Source organism: Mesoplodon densirostris, chromosome 3 (assembly GCF_025265405.1).
Source record: "Mesoplodon densirostris isolate mMesDen1 chromosome 3, mMesDen1 primary haplotype, whole genome shotgun sequence".
NCBI lineage: Eukaryota > Metazoa > Chordata > Mammalia > Artiodactyla > Ziphiidae > Mesoplodon > Mesoplodon densirostris.
The window spans coordinates 50,463,292-50,489,912 of record NC_082663.1 but is presented as its reverse complement, the minus strand read 5'-3'; the positions used below and the strand labels follow the sequence as shown (position 1 = coordinate 50,489,912).

General features: G+C 36.3%; 1 protein-coding gene and 1 pseudogene across 2 annotated transcripts in view; both read right to left on the bottom strand.

Moving 5' to 3' along the window:
- The window catches only part of KIF2A (kinesin family member 2A), a 78,610-nt gene that overhangs the window by 26,071 nt on the left and 25,918 nt on the right, over positions 1 to 26,621 (bottom strand). Inside the window, exons 2-6 of one of the 2 annotated variants that reach the window (XM_060092927.1) lie at positions 10,502 to 10,596; positions 9,992 to 10,111; positions 2,187 to 2,241; positions 1,076 to 1,198; positions 412 to 512 (exon numbers count right to left, since the gene is read on the bottom strand). In XM_060092927.1, coding sequence (XP_059948910.1) covers positions 412 to 512; positions 1,076 to 1,198; positions 2,187 to 2,241; positions 9,992 to 10,111; positions 10,502 to 10,596 — 494 coding nt within the window. The remainder of the gene's footprint in view (positions 1 to 411; positions 513 to 1,075; positions 1,199 to 2,186; positions 2,242 to 9,991; positions 10,112 to 10,501; positions 10,597 to 26,621) is intronic. The other variant, XM_060092928.1, reaches the window with a different exon arrangement.
- LOC132485225 (poly(A) polymerase alpha-like) lies at positions 4,182 to 7,378 on the bottom strand (annotated as a pseudogene).

The following is a 26,621-nucleotide window of genomic DNA, read 5'->3' as shown; positions in this document are numbered from 1 at the left end:
ATATGCTGAACTTATTAACTATGGAAAAACAATAAAATGGATAGTATAACCATATACCTTAACTTGATGTTTTTCTGAGTGTATTTTTAGTCCTTTTTAAAAAGCCAAAATCCTATTATTCTCGATGTTATACATCCATTAGAATTCTGTAACACAATGGCTTACTATTCAAAATGGAACAAGCTTTAGGACTAACACATACCCACTAAAACTTGAAAAGTTTATGTAGTAAAAAATCTGTTACGATAACTTATTTCCCCAAGAGTTTATATTATTCCTCAATATCAATTTAAGGAACTATACTGAAATCTTTAAATGAATGCCTCAATTATTTTTTCATAAGCCAATCACTTTCACTGACACAGTCTAATATTTGGTTGGTGCATAAACAAAATATTTTCTGTTACAAACCTGGGCTCTTTTTTCTCTAAGTTCTTGCTGTTGTAGTCTCCTTTTTTCCCGTTTTTCTTGCAATTTCTCTACTTCTTTCACACAATTAGATTTTCTACGTGCTGGAAGAAACAGATGAGCTGTAGAAGCCTAGTTTTCTTTTTAGAGTACCATACTTATACACAAAAATTTTATGTATGAAATTTTACCACACACCAAAAAAAGGTACACAGTGACAAAACATGCCTATGACAAATATGTGAACTTTACTTATGAGCTGCTTTAACAAAGCTAGGAACAGGACAATATACAAATAAGAGTCATGAAAAATGACTCTAACATATGGATACATGTCATCTCTTGGTTTAGAATCAAAGATCTTTGAATTGGAAAGGATCAAGAAGCATAAGAATTTCTTTTATAACATCTGTCAAAATTATCTGGCCATAATTTTAAATTCAAAGCAACTGAAACATTGTTACAGTTTTATATTTATAAATTGTTTCCTCCAAAATATACATTTAAAAACCCAATTAACAGACTAAACTAACAGCAAAAAAAATTTTCCACAATGGTAAAAATAAAATCTGCAAATAAGTTTGCAATTTGGGGACTTATAAAGTTGACCAAGAGAAAATACATGTATGCCTAAAATGACTGAATCCTTGATACGTGATTTACATACAAGGGGGTCCAAATTCCTTTTTTGCAGCTTGAACTGGAGATATATCTGAAACACTACCATTCTGTTGTGCAGAGGAAGACTGTTCAGGAAGTTGACTAGGCCGCGCACGTGCAGAACCAACCACTGAAAGTGAAACAAAATTTTAAAATATACGTAATAATCAATTCTGTTCAATAAACAAAACTCAATCTGAATAATTTATAAAAACCAAAGCCAAGCTTGATGTTAAATAATAATTTTTAAAAAGTAAGTGTGCAAAATACAGATTTTATACACATTCTCATTTTGAAAAACTTACACAATTCAGAAATACAGCAAGTAAAAACGTACAAGTCCTTCAACTCTCCTTTTGTTCTAAATCCTACTCTTTGCTTGTCAAATATGCAAATCCTCAACAGAGAATTTCCCACTGTGGATGTTACAAAAGTGGAAAAAGCAATATTAAGTTAAATATAAATATCACATTTTACAAAGAAATATAAATTTTCACAAGACTCAAAGAATAGTGCTGAAAGTGCAGGACTTTCCCTCTACCTCCAGTCTTTCCTCTAATACCTACACCTGTCCTGTCTCACCATCCATACATACAGAGGAAACATCACTATGAGAAAGGACCATTCTGAACTGCTGAACAGTAGAAAAGAAATTAACTGTGCTTTATATCACCTAGATGAAAACATATGAGAGACTTGAAATTAACTGCAATTGATACCTGTTCGACTTGTCTTCAAAGTTACCCATGACACTTTTTGAAAGTTTGTTAGCCAGAAAATAATGTAAAAATGTCACAATGATTAAATTTACCCTTGTGAAATCAATTAACTGACTACTTCCCCATTCCTTTCTTTCTCATAATACTCTCCTCAAATCTGAAAAATTATTGGGTAAATAAGACGCCTCAAAATGGCATATATCATGGCGTTTCACATTCATCACATACCTCTATAAATCATTTTTTTATATCACTGACATTATTGTGTTGGGAAATCAAGACGATATCAATCTTAAAATTAGCCATGTAAAGTTTAAATGAATAATAACGTCAAGGGTAATATTTACTTTTGATTTACCTTGTCAGGGCAATAGGCAAAATTAATAGGTAAATTTTTACCTCTATTATCTCTTGGAGGAGGATCATTCTTAATAGAAGCCACAGTCCGTCGATTCTATCAAAGAGAAAATATTCATTTTACTTTCTCTCTTTACTCCTCATATATATGTCTATCATAATCAGCTTCCTTTATTTTTATTTATTTTTTTTTTGCTGTGTTTTTTTTAATTGTGGTTTCAATGGAGAAATACATCATCTGATCACAAAATAGCTCTTGAAAAATACAAGGATTACAGATACTATAAAACAAAGCAAACTCCAGGCATGAGATACTACATACATCATGCGAAACCAACAGTCTGATCTCCAAGTTATGAAAACTAGAATTAAAAAGTCATTACACAGAAAAGGTCCAAGTTCCCAGCTTGGCAAAACTTGGGTGCAGTTACATGAAATGTTTAATAAACTGAATTCTTTTTCCCCAATGTGTAAACAAAATGACAAGACTAAATCTGTACCTGGCAATTTCAATCTAACTCTGAAGCTACACAGACACCTTGTAGACTTCACCTGTTAGTCTGACCATCTTTTCTTCTTAGGTGGTAGGAGGAAGGGCAAGGTGACTGTGCAGAGCAAAGATGTGGGACGTAGAAGTACTGTACACTAGACATTACAAAGTATGGTGAAAAGAAAGCCTCAATTAATGCATAGTCTATGGGGGAAAAGACTACACTCCAACTTTGGAAAATTAATTTAGAAGGACAGGGGAAGCGTTTAAGTAATTGCAGTTTAACGTGAAAAATGTACGTGTGATAGAATGGAACACAATGGAGGATTCATAAAACATGCTCATCAGAAAAACCTGTTAGGTTTGCTTTGCCCAGATTAAGAAAGGATAACTAAGCTTATCAACATCTGGCATCCCTCATATTCTGTAAAGATGAATGCTCTGCTGCTTACTTATGTGGAATTATTTATTGATAGGATAAAACAAAATGAAAACAGGAGTAGAGAGCTGACTAGATGTCAAGGGCTTGCTGGAAATGATTTTTAAATGTTTCTACATGTAAAATTTACTGACAAATATTAGTCAACCATTTAAAAATAAAAATGTGTTTAAAATTCTTGGAGAAAATGCCTTTTTGCCCACATGTTTAAAATTGAAAATCAACTTTACTATAGATAGGAGTTTTGTGGAGTGTATAAATCCTCATATTTAGAGATCAAATGGCTATCCAAGATAGATATCATGTTTCACAGGCATTATTTTTAGTCACCCTAAAATTTCAGCCATGGGAGCAAAATTTAGTGTTCTGTGCCATGTGGCCACAGGGTCACTGGTTTCACATCATGGCTTAAGAAAATACTGGCATTTTGTTTTTTATGAAAGAAGTCCTACCTTATGCACACAAGCAAAAAGGGGAAAAGAAAATGAACGGGGAGGGAGCAAAACCTTTGTTTCAAAGACAAGATACTGAAGGCAAAAGAATGTGGAGCTTTAACAAGCTCAAAGAAAAATATTCGCTGGCTGATCACTGATTTGGATGCATTCTAAACAATTCTATAAATAAAACCAATATAGCATTTCTTAATCATGACCCCATCAAAATGAAGTATCTCCTAATTATTCTTTCAATGTCAAATATATACCCTAGAGTTGACATTTCATTTTTAAAGGTTACAGCTACCTCATAGGGACTGAACTAGATGTACTCTTATCCTTTCTCTGAAGTACAACAGTACACCACTGCACAATGGCATCCAGTTTGAAAACTAATGGTAAAGGAAATTCTTCAGGAAAAAATGAAAATCTATCAAGCTGAAAATCTAAAATTAGTTCTACTTTCTAATTAAAAAAATACATAAAAGTGCATCATCAGAATAAGGAATTCTTATGCCAGCTTGTATTGCAAATTTTCCAAACAATGCAGCAAACATAAACCCAGTCCACATGTCAATTATGAATACAAATACAGCTTGAGGGTTTTTTTTGGCAGTAATTTTTTGAAATAGTTAATGCAACTGTTTCTAACGCAATAATCACAGTACTCCTGGCTTCACATACTAACCTGGACTTCCAATCAAGTGCTGATTAGCCCAGTAAGGGAGGTCACAAAAAAAACCTAAATCCATTTTCAGTCATGTCTAGTCTTGTACCCTCCATTCTCCTTTTTTAGCATTTGAAGACAACAGGTTGAGTTGGCAGATATTGTTTATGGACCCCTGAGGTTGTTTTTACCAATTCAATCTCAGTTTTATTGAATTCCTGATAACAGGAATAGGATTTGCAGGGAGAGCAGGGCTATCAGAAAGGTCTGTACTGGATGTTTTCTGAGAGGCCAACAGAGAAGCCGCTGTCTGAATGGTTTCCTTTTTTTCTTTTCTTTTTTTTAAATAAATTTATTTTATATTTTTGGTTGCATTGGGTCTTTGTTGCTGCGCACAGGCTTTCTCTAGTTGCAGCGAGCGGGGGCTACTCTTCATTGTGGTGCGTGGGCTTCTCATTGCGGGGGCTTCTTTTGTTGCGGGGCACAGGCTGTAGGTGCACAGGCTTTAGTAGTTGTGGCTCGTGGGCTCTAGAGCGCAGGCTCAGTAGTTGTGGTGCACGGGCTTAGTTGCTCCGCGCATGTGGGATCTTCCCAGACCAGGGCTCGAATCGGTGTCCCCTGCATTGGCAGGGAGATTCTTAACCACTGCGCCACCAGGGAAGCCCAATCTGAATGGTTTCTGATTGAGTTGTACTTGTCTCAAGTTCTTCCTTTGTTTCTGTTTTATCATATCCACTCAAAGCAAGGCAGCATCTTCACTTGTCTCATCCTCTTCTGTTTTGGTTTTCTTGGGACTCTCTTCTTTATGAGGTGAGAATGTCCTCTTGACTCCTACTATAGGATTAGGTGTTTTTGTTGCTTCATTTCCTGAAGGTCTTGGTGGTGGGTTTACCAGACGTGTTGAAGAAACAACTCTGGAGACCGTAGGTTTTGGTGGTGATGAAATGGCTGGTTGTGTGGCAGTCTGAGGAATGTTTTCACTCGATGTACCCCCTGAGCTTTCACTGGAATTTACCTGTGGCACAGAAACTTCAGTAGCCTGTATGTTGGTCACAGGTGCTGTTATTACAGCTGGAGCAGGACTGTTTCTGCCCTGAGAAATGCTAGAACTGTTCAATGGACTGGTCTTCATAGCACTGGTACGTGAAGACACAGACATGCTGTTATCACTGTCCATAGACAAGTCGAGGCTGCTGTCATTCAGAGGTGTCAACCTGACACCTTTTGTTGAACACTTTTTCTTTTTCTGAAGCACATGATTAGGCAGTAGTTGATGGAGTTGCTTTCTTCTTGCATGCATTGCAGCAATTTTCATGTCCACCTCAAACATCTTGCTGTTTATTGCTTGCCTATAAAGACTGAATGTCGTAGGTGAGACCAACACTGAGACTTTCAGAGTTTTCTGTTTTTTTAAACACTAACCCGATCACCCACATCATGCAAAATTCTTGTCAGGATTTTCTTTGGGTGCTGGAAGTGACTGGGGATTCACATGAGCCAGTGTAATAAATTCATTCTTCTCCAAACTTCCAACCAGGATTCGGATTTTTTTCTTTTTTTTTGCGGTACACGGGCCTCTCACTGCTGTGGCCTCTCCCGTTGCGGAGCACAGGCTCTGGACGCGCAGGCTCAGCGGCCATGGCTCACGGGCCTAGCCGCTCCGCGGCATGTGGGATCTTCCCGGACCGTGGCATGAACCCATGTCCCCTGTATCGGCAGGCGGACTCTCAACCACTGCGCCACCAGGGAAGCCCAGGATTCGGATTTTTGATTCCACCAAGCCCACCCATTTTAGGCGTTGTTTTTCAGTTGGTGCACTTGCTAAAGTACAATATAATGCTTGTTCTTTTGAAAGAAGTTGGCGCTTCAAAAAGTTTGGACCATTCTGCCTTACTCAGCAAAATTTCATCTGTGATAGCAAGACCTTGTTTAAATTCCTCAACCATGACCATCCGTGTTGAAACGGACACATTGTACATGGAGTTCTGTTGTGGGTATGGTGGTGTAATTATAGGCATAAGATGGTACCTATCACTGGGGTTTACCCTTGGGTCCCATACAGGCAAATTAAGACTGCATTCTTTTTTTTTTTTTTTTTTGTGGTACACGGGCCTCTCACTGTTGTGGCCTCTCCCGTTGCGGAGGACAGGTTCCGGACACACAGGCTCAGCGGCCATGGCTCACGGGCCCAGCCGCTCCGCAGTATGTGGGATCCTCCTGGACCAGGGCATGAACCCGCGTCCCCTGCATCAGCAGGCGGACTCTCAACCACTATGCCACCAGGGAAGCCCAAGACTGCATTCTTCAGGCTGTTTCAATAGGACTGGATTTGGCCATTCCCATTTAGAAAATACCAAGAAAAATTTATGTACAAGAGTTGATGCTATTGCATTTGGATAGAGCTGGCAAGTTCTTCCTACTAGCATAGCCCAGGAAACACCACCGAGGAAACCTAATATATTGGAATAGATGTTGTGGCGTTTGGCCCACAGTTTGATAGCTCTCAGGGTTAACCTGAAGTTGTCAATGTTTGGTACTAGATGTAAAATTTCATCGGTTACCCTGCAACCGTTAAGACTTCCTATGCATCTTATATCTAAATTTTTAAGCAGACTGTCATCTCTTAAGTCCAAATCTTCTGGAACAGTGCTAATCTTGCAAACAAAATATCAATCTCTATCCCATCAAAACACAGTCTGATAACTGGTACAAGTGCCTCTTCAACAGCTCTTAAATCTTGTACTTCTTCCTGTCATTTCAACTTATAGAATGAGGTGAAAAAGTCACTTCGATCAACATGTCTTGGTGCAACACACAACGCATCAATATCGGCACCTTCTGTATGTACTCCCAATCTATAAGATCCAAATGTAAAAATTTTTCCACCAACCTTTTCAACTACAGATCGTGGAAGAGTCTTGTTTTCACTGATTTCTCATATCCACTCTTTTACCAGGTTATTTAATTTTCCCAAAATTAAAGTCCTCTTCCTCTTCAAAAAGAAAGTTCCTCTTCCTCTTCAAAAATGCTAGAGGGCTTCAGAGTCTCAAACAGTTTCTGTGTAAGTAGGGAGGCAGTCTCCTTGGGGGCTGCTAAGCTGATGGGAGAGGTAATGCCACAGTGCTTCTGTGGCGGCTGTGTTTGCAGTGATCCCTGCGTTGTAACTGGAAATAGCATCGTCTCCTGCACTGGCACCGCCCAGTCACTCCCCCCCACACACCCCCTGAAACCGCTGCCATCCTGAGCAAGATCCACTGAGGCGGGGTGGGGGGGTGGGGGGATGTTTAAGCGCTTCTCCTCCTTCCCTTTCGTCCTAACATGGCCTCAGCTTCCTTTAATTAAACATAAGTGGGTAGACATACAATAATATAAAACTAAATGAAAAAAGGGAAAAAATAAATGATGAAAAACTAAAATTATCTTCTGATAAACTACCACTAATGCCATCAATATTCAAGTTTTTTTTTATATTAGTATCCCGCCACTGCCCCAAAATATTCAGGAATGAAAACGAGCCAGGCATTGTTCTAAGGACCTTATATGTATTAATCCATTTAATCTTCACAACAACCCTGTGACATCATTATTATTGCTATTCTGGTTTCACAGATGAGGAAAGTGAAGCAAAGAAGGATTAAGTAATTTCGTTAAAGTGTGTGCTTTTTAATTATCATGCTATCCTGCCAAAATTATGTAATACATTTCATCTTTGGATGTCAGGGGTAAATAACAAAATACTAGTTTTAGACAACTTACAGCCCATTGTTAAACTGAAACATCAAAATACTATGAAATGCACACTGTCGGTTTTTAATAAAAGGTTTCATTAGACTTTCAAAGACTTCAACACTGCATAGATAGGGCAGCAAGTTTTTGGTCCTATTATTTATTTACCAAGACTTTATTTTATTCACCTAAAAAAAAGATATCAAATAATGCAGTGGGTCTCAATGCTAACTGCACGTTCAAATCAGATAGGTACTGTTAAAAGGATATTGATGCTAGGGCCACCCTTTTTTTTTTTAATCTATCTATCTATTTTATGGCTGCACTGGGTCTTCATTGCTGTGCACAAGCAGGCTTTCTCTAGTTGCAGAGAGTGGGGGCTACTCTTCGCTACCATGCATGGGCTTCTCATTGTGGTGGCTTCTCTTGTTGTACAGCATAGGCTCTAGCAACACGGGCTTCAGTAGTTGTGGCACATGGGCTCAGTAGTTGTGGCTCATGGGCTCTAGAGCGTAGGCTCAGTGTTGTGGCGCACAGGCTTAGCTGCTCCGTGGCATGTGGGATCTTCCTGGACCAGGGCTTGAACCCGTGTCCCCTGCATCGGCAGGTGGATTCTTAACCACTGAGCCATCAGGGAAATCCCAGGGCTACCCTTTAGATAAAATAAAACTGAATCTCTGCGAGTGGTTCTAGGAATCAATATATTCTAAAAAATTTCCAGGTGATTCTAATGCACACCAAAGGTTGCTAATGACATTCCAAGAAGGATAAACTATGAAGATCCTTCAAGGTTGTGAAGCCAAGTATGAAAAACAGTCCACTAACAAGGGGTAACTAACTAATGGCCTGTAAGCAGTGACTCTCAATATGTTGAATTTATATAAATTGAAAATTTGTCTTATGGTCATATGCATGGTTTAAAAAGCACAATGTTTTGTTGATATTGTTGAGTTTCTATCGTATTATACGTGGATGCTTATGTATGTCTTCCCTGCAAAATAGTGAGTTCCTATAGGGCTAAAGTCATGTCATATTTTGTAGAAGATAAAATCAACAATGTAGTAAGAATTTTTGATTAATTTATTTTATTTATTTTTGGCTGCACTGGGTCTTCATTGTTGCATCCGGGCTTTCTGTAGTTGCAGCAAGTGGGGATTACTCTTCATTGTGGTGCATGGGCTTTTCATCGCGGTGGCTTCTCTTGTTTCAGAGCACAGGCTCTAGGCGCACGGGCTTCAGTAGTGGCATGTGGGCTCAGTAGTTGTGGCTCTCGGGCTCTAGAGCACAAGCTCAGTAGTTGTGGCGCAAGGGCTTAGTTGCCCCACACCATGTGGGATCTTCGCAGACCAGGGCTCGAACCCATGTCCCCTGCATTGGCAAGCAAATTCTTAACCACTGCGCCACCAGGGAAGTCCATGTAGTAAGAATTTTGAACACAAAGAATTGCAGATTTAACAACTGTGAGCGACTATCTGATTTAAAGAGTTGTATTCTGATACAAAGTTTTAACACAGAGACATTTCAATAGAGAGGAAGAGGAATTATCTTTTAAAATAATAAAAATCACGTGTCTTTTATTTTTGTGAAGATAAAACTGTTAAGGGGCATAGCATGGTTTTAAAATTTATAAATAAATTATTCTTCAGAGATAATACAGAAATAGTTACACTACAATCTGTCATTTCCCATTTTTTTAAATAAATGTAAATAGCAGAATTACTATTTCAAAAGACTACTAAAATGGGAATTTATTATGAATAAGAAACTCATTTTTTTTAATCAAAGTCGTATGTATTCACTCAACAAATACTAGCAAGCAAATGGTTTTGACCCATGTCTCCTAAGAAACAATTAGTCTTAAGAAAAATCCTAATCAGGCATGGAATTTCTAGGATCTTACCTAATGATCGTCATAATTGTGAATTAGACAACTGTTCGATCCTTGAAAGTATGTGTGTACATACACGCATGTAGATAGCAGAAAGAATTAAGGTTTTTCTAAAAAAGCAAACAAATACTTAAACATACTCTTCACAGTCCCATTTCAAACCAGAATACACACACACCCTGCTCTGAGTTTGCATCACTAACCTTTACAATTTTGTTTACTTTGGCTGAGGATGCTGGAGGTGGGGGTGTCTCTGGACTGGGCTCAATTTCTTCATCTGGTACAAGGTCAGGGTTAAGTGAAAAGATGCTCTCCAGGTCAATCTGTTTGATAAAATGCATATATTTTGACAGTGAATTTGGACAATTAACCTTTCATTTTCAAATAAATTTATACACAGAGAATAAATGTTAAACAATTTCAGCCTAAGGAACATTATTACCTTGAAAATTAAATTATCTAGAATTATAACCCACATATATTTAAAAGAATCTCTCTTAAGGTAGTACTTTGTGGTCTTGATTATATGTCCAATCACATAAGATATGCAGGAGGAATCTACCTTTCTTTCAGTGAAATTTTTTAATCACTTGAAAGTTTTTCAAGAATGATAAAGGATACATGCACTATATTAAACTATACAGTTTTGTTTTGTTTCATATTCAGAATCTTGATTATAAGACTAGAAATAAAGTTCAACCCAGTGATCATACCTCTTTGCCTTTTGTATCTCCATTTTCTATCCATTCAACAGTTACACTTTCATTATCTTCATTTAAAGATGTTACCATTGCTTGATGTATTCGGCCTAAGTGAGAATAAAATATACACTTTTAAAATGCCACAAATTATGGTATTCCTAAACACTATCAAAAACAATTTTATAATTTAAAAACTTACAAAACTATGATACTACTTTCCTTACAAGGGATTTCCACAGATTCTCAGGATTAGGGAATGAACTTTATCTATGGGACCATAAATCAATTTGCCAATTGTCAAGACCAGGAACTCACTACGAGCCAACAGTGATTCTGAAGAACACAGAACAAAAATTAATGAAGCAATTTTTAATACTATATAGATATAAATACTTTTAACTTAAATTTCACTATCATATACTGTACAATTGATCAAATTGTTTTAAAATTATTAAGAAAAGGAATCTGAGTCCAAAAAGTTTGGGAAATACTAATCAAAAATGTTCTCTAAATCCATTCCACTCCTTACTTTCTTTGACGACTCCAGTATTTACCATCTATACAGAGAAGACATTATATATTATGTATTAAACTTGTTTTCTCCCTCCTAATAGACTGTGGATCTTACCTGTTAATAACTATAGATCTAAATATTTTACATTTTTACATAATATTCCATTATGTTTATCACAACTTATTTAATACCTATTGATGGTCAGTTAGGTTTGTGCAACTTTTTTTTTCTATTATAAACATTGCAAAAAATACTATTGCACGTGTTGTCACGCACTTGCCATTGCACAGATCAACAGATATATATATAGATAGATAGATATAGATATAGATATATACACACACAGGAGTATGAGTACTGCGTGTGTATGTGTGTGTGTATTTTTTTCACTTATTTCATCTGTTTTCATCTTACCCACCCATTTGATTATTAGTCAAGTAAGGATAGGAACTACTTGTTATATACCTGCATCTTCAATATTATCTAATAAAATGCTGAACATATGGAATTTTCATATGTATTTCCTAAATGAAATCTTTGAGGCATCTATAATTTATCTTAGAATAATTTACAGCTCTTTAAAATCTTTTTAAAATCCAGATATATAGTATATAAAACAATGTTACTGTAATAACAAGGCATACAGTATCTTTAAAGAAAATATGAATACTAATAATTTTATAAGTATTACTGTCTATGTATGAAGTTACTGTCAATCAATATTTTTTCTATATGGGCTCATATAAAAATCTGAAGAAATAAATAAATATAATCTTGTTAAAAATTCAAACTTTGAAGATTTAAGTACATACTCTCAGCTTTAATACTGCTGCTTTTTTATGTTTTTTGTTTGTTTTTTAATAAATTTATTTTATTTATTTATTTATTTTTGGTTGAGTTGGATCTTCGTTGCTGCACGTGGGCTTTCTCTAGTTGCGGTGAGCGGGGACTACTCTTCGTTGCGGTGCACGGGCTTCTCGCTGCAGTGGCTTCTCTTGTTGTGGAGCACGGGCTCTAGGCATGCGGGCTTCAGTAGTTGTGATGCATGGGCTCAGTAGTTGTGGCTCGTGGGCTCTAGAGCGCAGGCTCAGTAGTTGTGGTGCTTGGGCTTAGTTGCTCTGCAGCATGTGGGATCTTCCCAGACCAGGGATCGAACCCATGTCCCCTGCATTGGCAGGCAGATTCTTAACCACAGTGCCACCAGGGAAGCCCTGGTGCTTTTTTAAAAGCTAAAATATGTACTGGCAATCTTTCCATGACAGATCAATTTTAACAACTTCATAGCATTCCATAAAAGGAATGCATCATAATTTATTCCTTTACTAGAAGTAATTTAAATTGTTTCCAATTGTTTGCCATTACACGATGCTGCACTGAGTATATGTACATAGGTGTGACTGTTTTCATAAATAAAATTTCTAGAAGCAGACTGGGTTAAGGAGATTGAAATTTTGAAAGATATTTGAAAATTGCTCTCCATTTATATTCCCACCAACAATGGGATCTATTCCTCTATACCCTATCAACACTGAGCATCATCAATTTAAAATACTTTTACCAATATGATAGACTAGATCTTTCTTTAAGCTACTACTTTGTGAGCACATATATGTCAGAGACTGGCTCATTTAATCTACATTGGTTCATTCAACATAACAAACATAACTATTAAGTAGCTACCTCCCTTTTTAAAATGAAGAAACTGAAGCTCATGGTTATACAGCTAATAACTAACACGGATTTGAACCTCAGTCAGATGCAAAAGCACTTGCTACTATCACTATGCTTGTCTTCTCTCCTAAATCAAGCTGATGAGGAAGAAGCCTGTGTGGCTTAAATTCCAAATACCCCTGTAAGAATTCATAAACCGTAGCATACTCTCAACCCTCACTGTGCACCAGAAACTCCTAGGGAGATTTTTTACAAAATAAAATGATGATGCCCGAGTTTTACCCCCAGATACTGTCATTTCTTACCAGTTCCACGGAAATCACCTTGTTGTAAGCCACCAAGGCCTTGATCTGGGATTACTGCAATTCTCTCCCAACTACTCTCTCTCTTCTACCAGATTTGCCCTACTGCCTATTCTCCATAGAACAGCCTAAACATTCCTGGTAATAACTAAGTCAGATTATTCCTTTGCTCAAAACTTTCCAGTGGCTCCCCATCTCACACAGAGTAAAAGCCAAAGTCCTTCCAAAGGCCTTTTAATGTCATATAACAAAGACCTACATGATCTGACCCCCCATTACCTCTGTGACCTCGTTCATCCCTGACTATGGTAATTCTCCAGTTTTACTGACTGATCCCTATCTCACACAGTATTCTCCCTCCCTCCAAAAAAGTTCTAAGTGGGTCAAGGACTAAAATGTGAAAGACAAATGTAAAAGCAACTGAGTAACTCGCGGTGCCATTTACTCAGATTAAGTGTACATTAGAGGAGAAGCAAGTGTCCGGGGTGGGGAAACGATGAGCTGGAAAAGACTGACAGGATTCAAGGAAGAGGATTAAAAAAAGGGAAATCAGATAATGCTCACTGAAATTTGATTTGGACAGAAATCAGGTAAATAACCAGTACACATAGTATATGTCAGTTGGGTCCTCTGGGAAACAGATGTTGAGACAGCTATGAGGACAAGAGGTTTATTGTGAAAGATAAAAGGAGAAGGAAACAGGACTGGTCATGGAAAACTTTCAGACCATGATGCCTATCTGAAACCTCTGAAAGAAAGGGGACATAAAGCAGGATTGAGCAAAGAAAGCCTCAGACCTTGATGCAGATCTGACAGTCTTGGCCAACCCATCAGGGAGCTCCAGAGCAAAGACTGACCGTTAGAGGAGTGCCACACTGGGCCTAGTACTCACACCATGCTCAGTCACGAGCTGGAGGTTTCCTAGGAAACACAAGGCCTCAGCTCAAAAACTATGGAGCCTTGAAGATATTAACAGCTGAGGCTGTCAGCTAAATGTACTCCCTGAAGCTGAAGAAGTTCTTTTTCAAAGGGAGATCCAAGCAGTGTATCTATGATTGCCACAGGATATGAACAAGAGAAAGATTGAGTTTAACTGGTAATGGAAGCGGACAGTAGACCCCAGAGAGCCATGAGCTGCCCTGCTATCCAGCATCACAATCTAAGAGGAGCTACCACTGCTTGCATCAAGCCACTAATTTACCACCATCTCCATAACACGAGTAGTGAGGCTGAGACCCAGCAGCCACTCTGCCCCCACCCCACCACCCTTGGCAGCCACACAACAGTAACACCCACTAGTGGGGACATGAAGATTATTGCTACAAAGGTTTTGGGATTTCATCAATAGGAAATGACCCCAAAGAAGATGCATTTGAACGCTGGACTACCATAAAGAATAACTTCCAGTAGGGAATGGAGAAGCTGTGGTTGAGGTTGTTGAAGAAGAGTACAGATAGAGGTCTCCATGCAATTCCCAACAGAACTACCACAATAATGAGAATAGAGAAAAGCACATGCATGTTTCAAAAGGCAAGACCAACACCACCATTCTTACTGGTAAGCATCTAACACAATAGTCCAACATTCCTAAGGAGGGAGAAGTGACTTAGTGTACTGATAACTAAGTGTGTGAGGAGAGGCAGACCAGTGGGACAATGTCTGTGTTAGGATCACAGATTACGATTTCACAGGGACTTTAATCTTGAAAGACAGCCTTAGAGAGATCAGCAAGGAAAAGGATAAAGAAAATCACAGAGATAACACCCAGTATCAGCAGTCCACTCAACAATGGTACCTCCACAACTTCCATTACTAATGCAAACACCCAGAAAGCCTTAAGCCACAAGTTGGGAGAGTCAAAAGCAGCTGATCCACCAGTTAAGATGAAGCTCTAGACATGTAGTAGGGCAGGACTGAGAAAATGTTGGCTTATCTCTACCATAGTCCAGTTTACTCAACCAACAAGAAATGAGTGTGTTGTTTATGGTTTCCTTTGCTGTGCAAAAGCTTTTAAGTTTCATTAGGTCCCATTTGTTTATTTTGTTTTTATTTCCATTTCTCTAGGAGGTGGGTCAAAAAGGATCTTGCTGTGATTTATGTCATAGAGCATTCTCCCTATGTTTTCCTCTAAGAGTTTGATAGTGTCTGGCCTTACATTTAGGTCTCTAATCCATTTTGAGTTTATTTTTGTGTATGGTGTTAGGGAGTGTTCTAATTTCATATTTTTACAGGTACCTGTCCAGTTTTCCCAGCACCACTTATTGAAGAGGCTGTCTTTTCTCCACTGTATATTCTTGCCTCCTTTATCAAAGATAAGGTGACCATATGTGCGTGGGTGTAACTCTGGGCTTCTATCCTGTTCCATTGATCTATATTTCTGTTTTTGTGCCAGTACCATACTGTCTTGATTACTGTAGCTTTGTAGTATAGTCTGAAGTCAGGGAGTCTGATTCCTCCAGCTCCATTTTTCGTTCTCAAGATGGCTTTTGCTATTCGGGGTCTTTTGTGTTTCCATACAAATTGTGAAATTGAGGTGGATGGACCTAGAGTCTGTCACACAGAGTGAAGTAAGTCAGAAAGAGAAAAACAAATACCATATGCTAACACATATATATAGAATCTAAGGGAAAAAAAAAAAGGTCATGAGGTACCTAGGAGTAAGATGGGAATAAAGACACAGACCTACTAGAGCATGGACCTGAGGATATGGGGAGAGGGAAGGGTAAGCTGTGACAAAGTGAAAGAGTGGCATGGACATATATACACTACCAAACATAAAATAGATAGCTAGTGGGAAGCAGCCTCATAGCACAGGGAGATCAGCTAGGTGGTTTGTGACCACCTAGAGGGGTGGGATAGGGAGGGTGGGAGGGAGGGAGACGCAAGAGGGAAGAGATATGGGAACATATGTATATGTATAACTGATTCACTTTGTTATAAAGCAGAAACTAACACACCACTGTAAAACAATTATACTCCAATAAAGATGTTAAAAAAAAAAAAAGAAATGAGTGTGAAATTCCAGCAATAAGAAATGAATAAAAAGACTGGATCTGAATGAATAAATGAAGTGTTAAGTGTTTGCTTTTTTGCCAGTGGATCAGGTAACTAGAAATATCTGGAGTACCTATGCAGCATTGGGGGCTTTATTATTTTTACCGAATGATGTCTCTGAAAAAAAATTTCTAAGACTGAATTTTCCCAATATGCCTTTAAAGGTTTTTGTTTGTTTTATATATGGCTCAGCTGAGATACTCAAATATCTCATTTTTAATTGTAGTAAAAATTTACAATTTGATTTTTTCAAAAGTCAAATGGTAATCACCTGTTAACAAAGATGTTAAATAATAAAATAAAAAGAGGGACAGATATGAGATTTTTCAAAGGAAAAAAATCATTATGATTTAGTGATAAATAATATATAGGTATCATAGGAAAATTTTGAGCCTGGATGACTGGGAAAATGATGCTACTAGTGGTGGAACAATGATATACTTTCTCCTGAGTCTATGTTGTTAATTACAATCATGCACTGGTGTTATTAAGACAACTACAGATACAGAATTACAAGCTCAGTGTTAGAAATATCTTTCCCTAGAACCTGTGACAATCTTCCCATGTGGCCCTCCAAATACCATCCTATTTCTCTGATTTGAGAAAATGCTTATACTCCATCCTAATTTGTTGTCCTTTGACTCTGATTCCCCATCGACTTTATTGTAAGTTATATCATACACACATCTACACTTTAAAAAACAACAGAGCCAACACCTGTGTATCCACCATGAGCCAGGTTAAGAAACAATACCTTTGAAACCCCGTAGGTCCCCCTCCCTAAGTGAACCTCCCTCTCCCTCTTCTTTTCCCCTCCAACAGAAGTAACCAATACCCTGATAGTTGAGATAATCATACTGTGGCTTTTCTCTATACTTTTTTCATTTATAAATGTAACACATACAAAAATTTAAAGTTTGCCTATTTTTAAACTGTACATAAATAGACACTACTTGTAAGACCTCTTTCTTTCGGACAACACTATCTTTCTGAGATTCACTTATGTTGCTGTTCACTCATTTATGTTTACTTATTTATGTTCACTCATTTTCACTACATATGAATATGCCAAAATTTATCTATTCTACTGTTGATGGACATCTGTTTTTATGTTTTTGCTGTTAGGAACAATGGTGCTGTAGGCATTCCTATACATGTGTACTGATAGAAACACACAAGTATTTCTGGAATATACAATGAGAAGAAATACAGAGTAGGAACATCTATAACTTTTCTAGTTAGTGTTATGATGTCTCCTATAGTAACTGTAACTGCAAAGTTTTGCAGTCCAACTAGCAATTACTTCACATTCACAATAATACTTAGTATCTGTCAGATTTAATATATCATATGTGGTTCTAATTTCTCTGACTAAATGAGGTTATGCCTATTTTGAGTTCCTTTGGCCATTTGGGCCTTTCATGTGTTATTTTATTTTATTTTTTTTACTACTTCTCTACAAAAATTCTCTATATATTCTTGCTAATAATCTTCTGTTATATGTTGTACCAAATACTTTCTCCAAAGTTGTGGCTTATCTTTTCAGTTTCTTTATGGTGTCTTCTGATGAATTTGATGAGTTTTTAATTTAAATGTAATCAAATACATATATATATTTCTCAATTATGGCTTTTTATGTCATAATATTCTTCCTGAGTCTCAGGTCATTAAGACAGTTTCTTATATTTTCTTCTAAAGTTTTACAGAACTTACTGTATAGCACAGGGAACTGTTCTCAATACTCTGTATAATGACCTGTATGAGAAAAGAATCTGAAAAAGAGTGGTTATATGTATATGTATAACTGATACACTTTGCTATACAGCAGAAACTAATGCAACATTGTAAATCAACTATAGTCTAATAAAAATTTTTTTAAAAATAAAGTTTTACAAAGCCTTTTATATTCAGGACTGTAACCCACTGTCATTTTGATCTTTGTGTATGGTAACACAATTTCCATTTTTTCCCCATAGAAAACAAATTTTTCCAGCACCACTTCCTGAAAAGCCCTTCCTTCTGCTTATCTGCCCCGCCTTATTGTTCTTTAAGATTTTCTTTGATCTTCTTAGTCTTTTGCAGATCTGTATAAATTTTGGAATCAGCTTGTCAAGTTCCAAAAATAAAATAACAATAAAAAACCCCACCTGTTAGGATTCTGATTAGAATTGCATTGAATATTTTGTTTTAGATTACATCATTATCAAGAGTAATACTAGCCAGCAGCTTTTCTTTCTCATACCAACCTTATTCTGGAATAGTTGGTATAAAATAAGAATTATTTGAAACTTGAGTGTTTGGTAGACACTGGCTAAAACCATCTTGGCTTAGGGTTTTATTTGTGAGATGATTCAATCTCCTTAATATAGGATTACTGTAGTTTTCTATTCTTTACTGTTTTGATAATTATATTTTTCTAGGAGATTCATATTAAGTTTTCACATTTGGGGCATTAAGTTGTTCATAATTATGTTGAATGCCTGTGGCATCTGTAATGATAATCACTTCTTATTCCTAATTTTTCCACCTTTTTTCCTTGATAAAATCTCACCTGAGATTTGTCAATTTTGCCTTTTCCAAGAACAACACGGGTTTGTTGAGCCCCTTTATTATATGTTATTAAATACTTAATTACTGCATTTAGTCCTTCTTATTTCTTTCTTTCAACTTACTATGGGCATATTTTGCTGGTTCTTAAATTCTTAAGGTGAATGCTTTAGCTCATTCATCTTTATCTTTTTCTTTATAAGCAATTAAAGCTACAAATTTCTCCCCAAGAACAGCTTTAGTAGCATCTTAAACATTTTCATAGGTAGTATTTTTGTCATTGTGCAGTTCAAATTATTTTCTGATTTTCTTTATGATTCTTTGACTCTCGGTATCCTGTTACTGGTTTCTAAAGGTGAGATACGTCACCAATCAGAACAGATAAAGCCACAGATAATTGGTATGACTTACCCAGTGCACAGTGGCTGAGTATCACCCCTGTATTTCTACCTTAATGACACTGGACTGCCTCTCTTGGAGGAAAATTTCCTATCAACTTAGCTCTGGGAAGCAAATCAGCAGGAATTTTTGATCAGCATCTTTAAAGAGGAGCCACAAGTCTTTGTCTTCAAACAGTGAACCTGACTCTGGTTCTTTTTGTTTTTTAGTCCCCCATCATCCTTCAGGAGTCAAATTTTTCAGGAGTCATCCTTCAGGAGTCAAACCTTGCCTGCTCAGCCTCACTCATCCCTCAGTATTTCTGATCCATTTCTGCTCCATGGTGATATCTTGTTCTTGAGCTCACTATTCCTTTTTAAAGGTTTTCTCTTATATGTCTAGGGCAGATGGATGTCAATACATGAACTTTATTATACTATTTTGACCAGAAGTGCCAATTCATCTTTAAGTCCTATTTCATGTTCACAGAAAATGAAAGTGAGTTTGAAAACTGTTAAGTTCACACTATAATATAAAATCAACACTATTATATAAATTAATGATAACTGTTACAGTTTCAAAACTCTATTTTTTAAAACTTAAAAATCTAGAGACAGATTTAAAAGTTTTCAGCTTTACTTCAACCTACTTGTAAAGATAAATTACAGTGCAGAAAATGTCATCTGTTGAGAGTGAAATAAAAAAACAGTTGCAAAGAGTTTTGAGAAATACAGAGAAAACCTGCAGAACATCTCCCCAATCATTTTCCCAGTAGAACACGTCTTGGTTTTTAATACACAAACTTCATAAAAATTATTTCTCAATGTAAGATATTTTGGCCAATGTTTAAATAGGAAAAGATTTATATTTGTCCATGCCAAAACTCAATTCTCATTTTAAACAAGAGTGTGCAAAGAAAAGTTCTGAGTTACATTCCAAATATAACTGATAGATGGTCAGAATCACAATTAAAAAAGCATGCCAAGTATCAAAGTGATACAAAACACAGGCATAATACTCAGTGTCAGCCACTTCCTGAGACCGTGTACTTGCCCTAAATGTATTTCCACAGCCTTTTATATTTATTTCATCCTGTTTTCCCCAGTGTTGAATGAGTCCCAAAATATTTAAGAAAATGTTGAAGGAAAATACTGAGGATGGGGAAAAAGCAATTATAATGGAAGAAAAGATTTTACTGTATATGAAATGGATTTGTTACCCTTATTTTTTGTTTGTTAAACATTACAATATTTTACTTATATGTAGGTGAATTTACAGTGTCTGTTACATTTTTGAAATTGATTAGGAAGTTTGAGTTGATGACTACTGTTTCAATTTTTTCCTATTTAAAATAAAGGCAAACAGATTCCCAGGCAGCATTTTCCACATAAAACATCTGATTTTTAGGAACAGATTCCTGACCTCAGTGGGAGATGAATGTATTGTTTAAAAACAGGATCCTCTTGGTTTCTACTATTGAGAACTAACAGACTTTTACATATAATTAAATCATATGAGAACCACCGTAACTATAAGAAAAAAATCAACAGTCTATATTTGACCATTTTTAACCTAAAAAAATGACAATTTCAGATGGTTAAACCTAAGAGAAATGTAAATTTCACCCCAAATTTAGATGTCAGGATAATTTATAAAAATAATATCTACTAAATCAAATAATGTAAATATATAAAATATTTTGAAATCATAATCTTTATTTCAAAGCCATTTATCTTTAGTTCACTTTAAGAAATATCTTTACATCATTTAAGCCTCAACTTTTCGTTATGGTGAAATCAAAGGGAGAAAGTCCATATCTCAAATTTTAAAAATCTGTTAGTAAGTATTAAGACAAGTGATTTTTTAAAAAGAAAAAACCCCACAAATGACTGAACAGAAGGACAAACACCTGAATTCAAGCCACCTTTGCCCCAGTGAACAAAAATAACAAATACGTGCATTCTATATTTCAGGACTTTCTAATCTTTAAAATTAAGATGGCTACTTAAGATTGCTATTGGTGCTATTTAACTTGCCATAAAATCTCATCTATTTATTTAGCTGTCAAAAACAACTTTTACATGTTGACAATTGCCTTTGGTCTTTGAAAACAGGATCCTATTATATGTTTCCTAGTTCACAGCTGAATTCACAGCAGCTGTGAGGCTAAGAAATGCCAGCAACCAATTAGGCTGGCATAAACCTTGTCTAGCATATAAAGTATAATTTGGCTGCAAATGCAGAAGGCAAGAGCTAAAATAAAGCAGTCAAGAATACTAATAAAATATCATTACAAGTATTTAAAGTCGGAATATTTAAAATGCTAACAAATATATGTACATTATTAAAAGGATATAGTGGTAGAAGGTAAGGAAAAATATGAAAAAGTGACAATCAATTCTTTTCAGACCCATGCTGTTTTTACAGAGGTTGCAGCTGTTTGTGACATACCTAGGATTACAAACTCCATGTTTTTTTTCTATTTCTAATTACCCTAATCATAGAGTTGAGGTATACATAAGCATACATGCAACAAGTCTTCCTAAAAAGTAAACATTATTTTTATCAGTCCCTCTTGAGCTGTTTCCATAAAATTTTCTTTTCATATTTCTAAAATAGTAAGATGCAAATAAAGTTTTCAAAACTGAAACATTAAAGAATAACACAACTAAAATGATTAGTGAAAATAAAACTTGAATTGTGATTGTTTCTAATGGCTATTTACAAACCTTTAGAAGTTAATATCTATTTTTGTTTAAAGTTTGATAAAGTTAAAGACACTGACAAAAATCAATGCTTTATAAATATCATTAGCTAAAAATATTAAAAATTTTTACACAAACTTTGGATAAACCAGTAGTCACTGGTCATTCATGTGCACATAGCCATGAAAGGAAAACAAATCTAGATTATATGCTAATAAATTAAATAGTTCTCTAGTATATCTATTCTTTTTTCTTTCTTTTCTTTTCTTTCTTTTTTTTTTTTTTGCGGTACACGGGCCTCTCACTGTTGTGGCCTCTCCCATTGCGGAAAACAGGCTCCGGACGCGCAGGCTCAGCGGCCATGGCTCACGGGCCTAGCCGCTCCGCGGCATGTGGGATCTTCCCGGACCGGGGCACGAAGCTGTGTCCCCTGCATCGGCAGGCGGACTCTTATCCACTGCGCCACCAGGGAAGCCCTAGTATATCTACTCTTGATAAAATTTACTAACCTCAGTTTTCAATCAGAACACCACTGCATAATTTGAAAGGCTTTTTTTTTTTTTTACTGGCTTTTTAAAAAACGGTAAGAAAAACTAGTTTTCTCCTCTCTGCAAACAGGGACTAAGAGGAAAAGTATAAACATCCATACTAGGAAGAACAAAAAATTAAATATTACTCTGAATTATAAAATCACATATTCAGAACAAGTGCTTGGCATGATGTTGCTTCCAGAGGGTGAGTAAAATACATATGCTTACTCAAGTCAAAGTAGTTGGTAAATAAATATCTGAAAGAAGCACTTTCTTGCAAGTCAGTTCCTACCAGAAGAGAATCCTGATAAATTTTCTTAAAACACACTAACCTCAAAACTCTTGAAACTTCATATCATGTGATTAAAATCCATCTTAAATAGGCTTATTATTTCTTAAATTTTATATAAAATATTGATTCCAGTAAAATAAATCAACTGTATAGTTATAAGAACCAGTGCCAGTGTAGAATGCAAATTTGAGTGCATCTTTCCAAGTAGAGTCATAGCAAAATGTATTACGTACGTTTGTTGTCTAAGGAGGTTTGTTTTAAAACTGTCTTTTAAAACATACAATTCCTTTCTTCAACTTATTAAAAGGATGCTCCTTCAGGAACATGAAGATATTCCAACGGGAAAAAATTGGGAAAAATGGAGATTTCCACAATGCTGCTTTAAAGTAGAATATGACAATCAAAGGATGTTACTACGAGCATTCTTTGGAAAATGAAAAATGTTAAATACACAGTAATATTCATACATGATTTTTTGTCTTGCCAGCTACCTCAAAGCTGTTTATAATTTATTATTTATATTCTCTACAACAGTAAATGTCAATGTTGCTATATGCCACTGACCAATAAATGAGGACAGACAATAGTCTGGTGATTTTTCAGAGATCATTACAGCAGATCCAGTAGAAGTCACACTCCCAAACTCTGATATCCAGGTTTTGTTAGCTAATCTAAGCAGTGATGAAAAGAATCCTTAACGAGGACTATGTAAGCGTCACACCTTCTTCAACAACTCTGGTGGAACAAGGAGCCATTAGAGAAGGGCACAAATAATGCCTCAGCTGACAGTGGTTAACAGTGCTGTTGCTGTTTAGTAAACCCCTGGGGAATGTGACTTTGCCAAACATAGAGACCTTTTTGTTTTGGTTTATCACATTTAAGATGTTACTGTTTATAACTAAATTTAAAAGTTTTAGCATTTCCTTTCTTACACTTTAAATACAAAGCTGGAATTCTGAAAAATGGGAATGGTACGGCTAAGATTTTTCACGAAGAAAATACAATTTAAAAATGGGACAAACGTCATTAATACTGTAAACAAACTACAAATTTTCAAAGTCTTAACTCGTACATCCATTGTTTTGAAAAAGGATGTGAAAATTCAATACTGCCCAGTTTCTCTGGGCCGACAGGGAATTTCAGATCTTGTTGGGTTTTTACAGCAATGATTGAACCACACTGCACGCTAACAATTTGGGTAAAATTATCATTTAGAAGGGCCCATCATGCAGCTTTTAAGAAAATTTCCATCCTTATTTACCTACACGGATAATAAAAAAATGTCACAAAGGGGCCATGATCCCATTAAAAAGTATTAAATCACTGTAGTTTCCTGATATTATTATGCATATTTGGGGTTGGGGGAAGAGAGGGTTTAAAAAGTGTCCAAAACCACTAGTAAAGAAAACATAAAAACTGAATTTCTAAAATCATTAGTTATCTGATTAGGGTTCTAGCTGAATTAGTGAAAATGTAAACCAACCAACCAACCTTAGAAAACAGCACTTAAAAAAACTTCATTAAGTTTATTAACTAAATTATTAATAACTAAATAAATCTCAGTACATTTTAATTAAAAGATCATTCTCCTAGGTGACAGAATATCCAAAATACACCTTTATTCATTTGTTTAACGATAAAAGACTTGCAAAGTTTTATAGTGGTGGTGTTAAAATAACATGTTGCCGACAGTCCAAAGTCTTTTAGGATACATGCTCCCGAAGCAAGAACTAATCCAAAGTTTTGAAGAACTACTTTTCACAGATACCTGCTGCATATATTGAGCAATGCTATCTAATTGCTCTCTGGCTTAAATTCCTATTTACTCAAAAGGGAATTCCATACCAATACAGCTGCATTATTCTGGGAACTTTTTTTTTTATAACAAATTTAATCAGTTATACATATACATATGTTTCCATATCCCCTCCCTTTTGCATCTCCCTCCCACCCTCCCTATCCCACCCCTCCAGGCAGTCACAAAGCACCGAGCTGATCTCCCTGTGCTATGCAGCTGCTTCCCACTAGCTATCTACCTTACATTTGGTAGTGTATATATGTCCATGCCACTCTTTCACTTTGTCACAGCTTACCCTTCCCCCTCCCCATATCCTCAAGTCCATTCTCTAGTAGGTCTGTGTCTTTATTCCTGTCTTACCCCTATGTTCTTCATGACATTTTTTTTTCTTAAATTCCATATATATGTGTTAGCATACAGTATTTGTCTTTCTCTTTCTGACTTACTTCACTCTGTATGACAGACTCTAGGTCTATCCACCTCATTACAAATAGCTCAATTTCATTTCTTTTTATGGCTGAGTAATATTCCATTGTATATATGGGCCACATCTTCTTTATCCATTCATCCGATGATGGACACTTAGGTTGTTTCCATCTCCGGGCTATTGTAAATAGGGCTGCTATGAACATTCTGGTACATGTCTCTTTTTGAATTATGGTTTTCTCAGGGTATATGCCCAGTAGTGGGATTGCTGGGTCATATGGTAGTTCTATTTGTAGTTTTTTAAGGAACCTCCATACCGTTCTCCATAGTAGCTGTACCAATTCACATTCCCACCAGCAGTGCAAGAGTGTTCCCTTTTTTCCACACCCTCTCCAGCATTTATTGTTTCTAGATTTTTTGATGATGGCCATTCTGACTGGTGTGAGATGACATCTCATTGTAGTTTTGATTTGCATTTCTCTAATGAGTAAAGATGTTGAGCATCCTTTCATGTGTTTGTTGGCAGTCTGTATATCTTCTGTGGAGAAATGTCTATTTAGGTCTTCTGCCCATTTTTGGATTGGGTTGTTTGTTTTTTTGTTATTGAGCTGCATGAGCTGCTTATAAATTTTGGAGATTAATCCTTTGTCAGTTGATTCATTTGCAAATATTTTCTCCCATTCTGAGGGTTGTCTTTTGGTCTTGTTTATGGTTTCCTTTGCTGTGCAAAAGCTTTGAAGTTTCATTAGGTCCCATTTGTTTATTTTTGTCTTTATTTCCATTTCTCTAGGAGGTGGGTCCAAAAGGATCTTGCTGTGATTTATGTCATAGAGTGTTCTGCCTATGTTTTCCTCTAAGAGTTTGATAGTGTCTGGCCTTACATTTAGGTCTTTAATCCATTTTGAGCTTATTTTTGTGTATGGTGTTAGGGAGTGATCTAATCTCATACTTTTACATGTCCCTATCAAGTTTTCCCAGCACCACTTATTGAAGACACTGTCCTTTCTCCACTGTACATTCCTGCCTCCTTTATCAAAGATAAGGTGACCATATGTCCGTGGGTTTAACTCTGGGCTTTCTATCCTGTTCCATTGATCTATCGTTCTGTTTTTGTGCCAGTACCATACTGTCTTGATTACTGTAGCTTTGTAGTATATATAGTCTGAAGTCAGGGAGCCTGATTCCTCCAGCTCCATTTTTCATTCTCAAGATTGCTTTGGCTATTCGGGGTCTTTTGTGTTTCCATACAAATTGTGAAATTTTTTGCTCTAGTTCTGTGAAAAATGCCAGTGGTAGTTTGATAGGGATTGCACTGAATCTGTAGATTGCTTTGGGTAGTAGAGTCATTTTCACAATGTTGATTCTTCCAATCCAAGAACATGGTACATCTCTCCATCTATTTGTATCATCTTTAATTTCTTTCATCAGTGTCTTATAATTTTCTGCATACAGGTCTTTTGTCTCCTTAGGTAGGTTTATTCCTAGATATTTTATTCTTTTTGTTGCAATGGTAAATGGGAGTGTTTCCTTGATTTCACTTTCAGATTTTTCATCATTAGTATATAGGAATGCCAGAGATTTCTGTGCATTAATTTTGTATCCTGCAACTTTACCAAATTCATTGATTAACTCTAGTAGTTTTCTGGTAGCATCTTTAGGATTCTCTATGTATAGTATCATGTCATCTGCAAACAGTGACAGCTTTACTTCTTCTTTTCCAATTTGGATTCCTTTTATTTCTTTTTCTTCTCTGATTGCTGTGGCTAAAACTTCCAAAACTATGTTGAATAAGAGTGGTGAGAGTGGGCAACCTTGTCTTGTTCCTGATCTTAGTGGAAATGGTTTCAGTTTTTCACCATTGAGGACGATGCTGGCTGTGGGTTTGTCATATATGGCCTTTATTATGTTGAGGAAA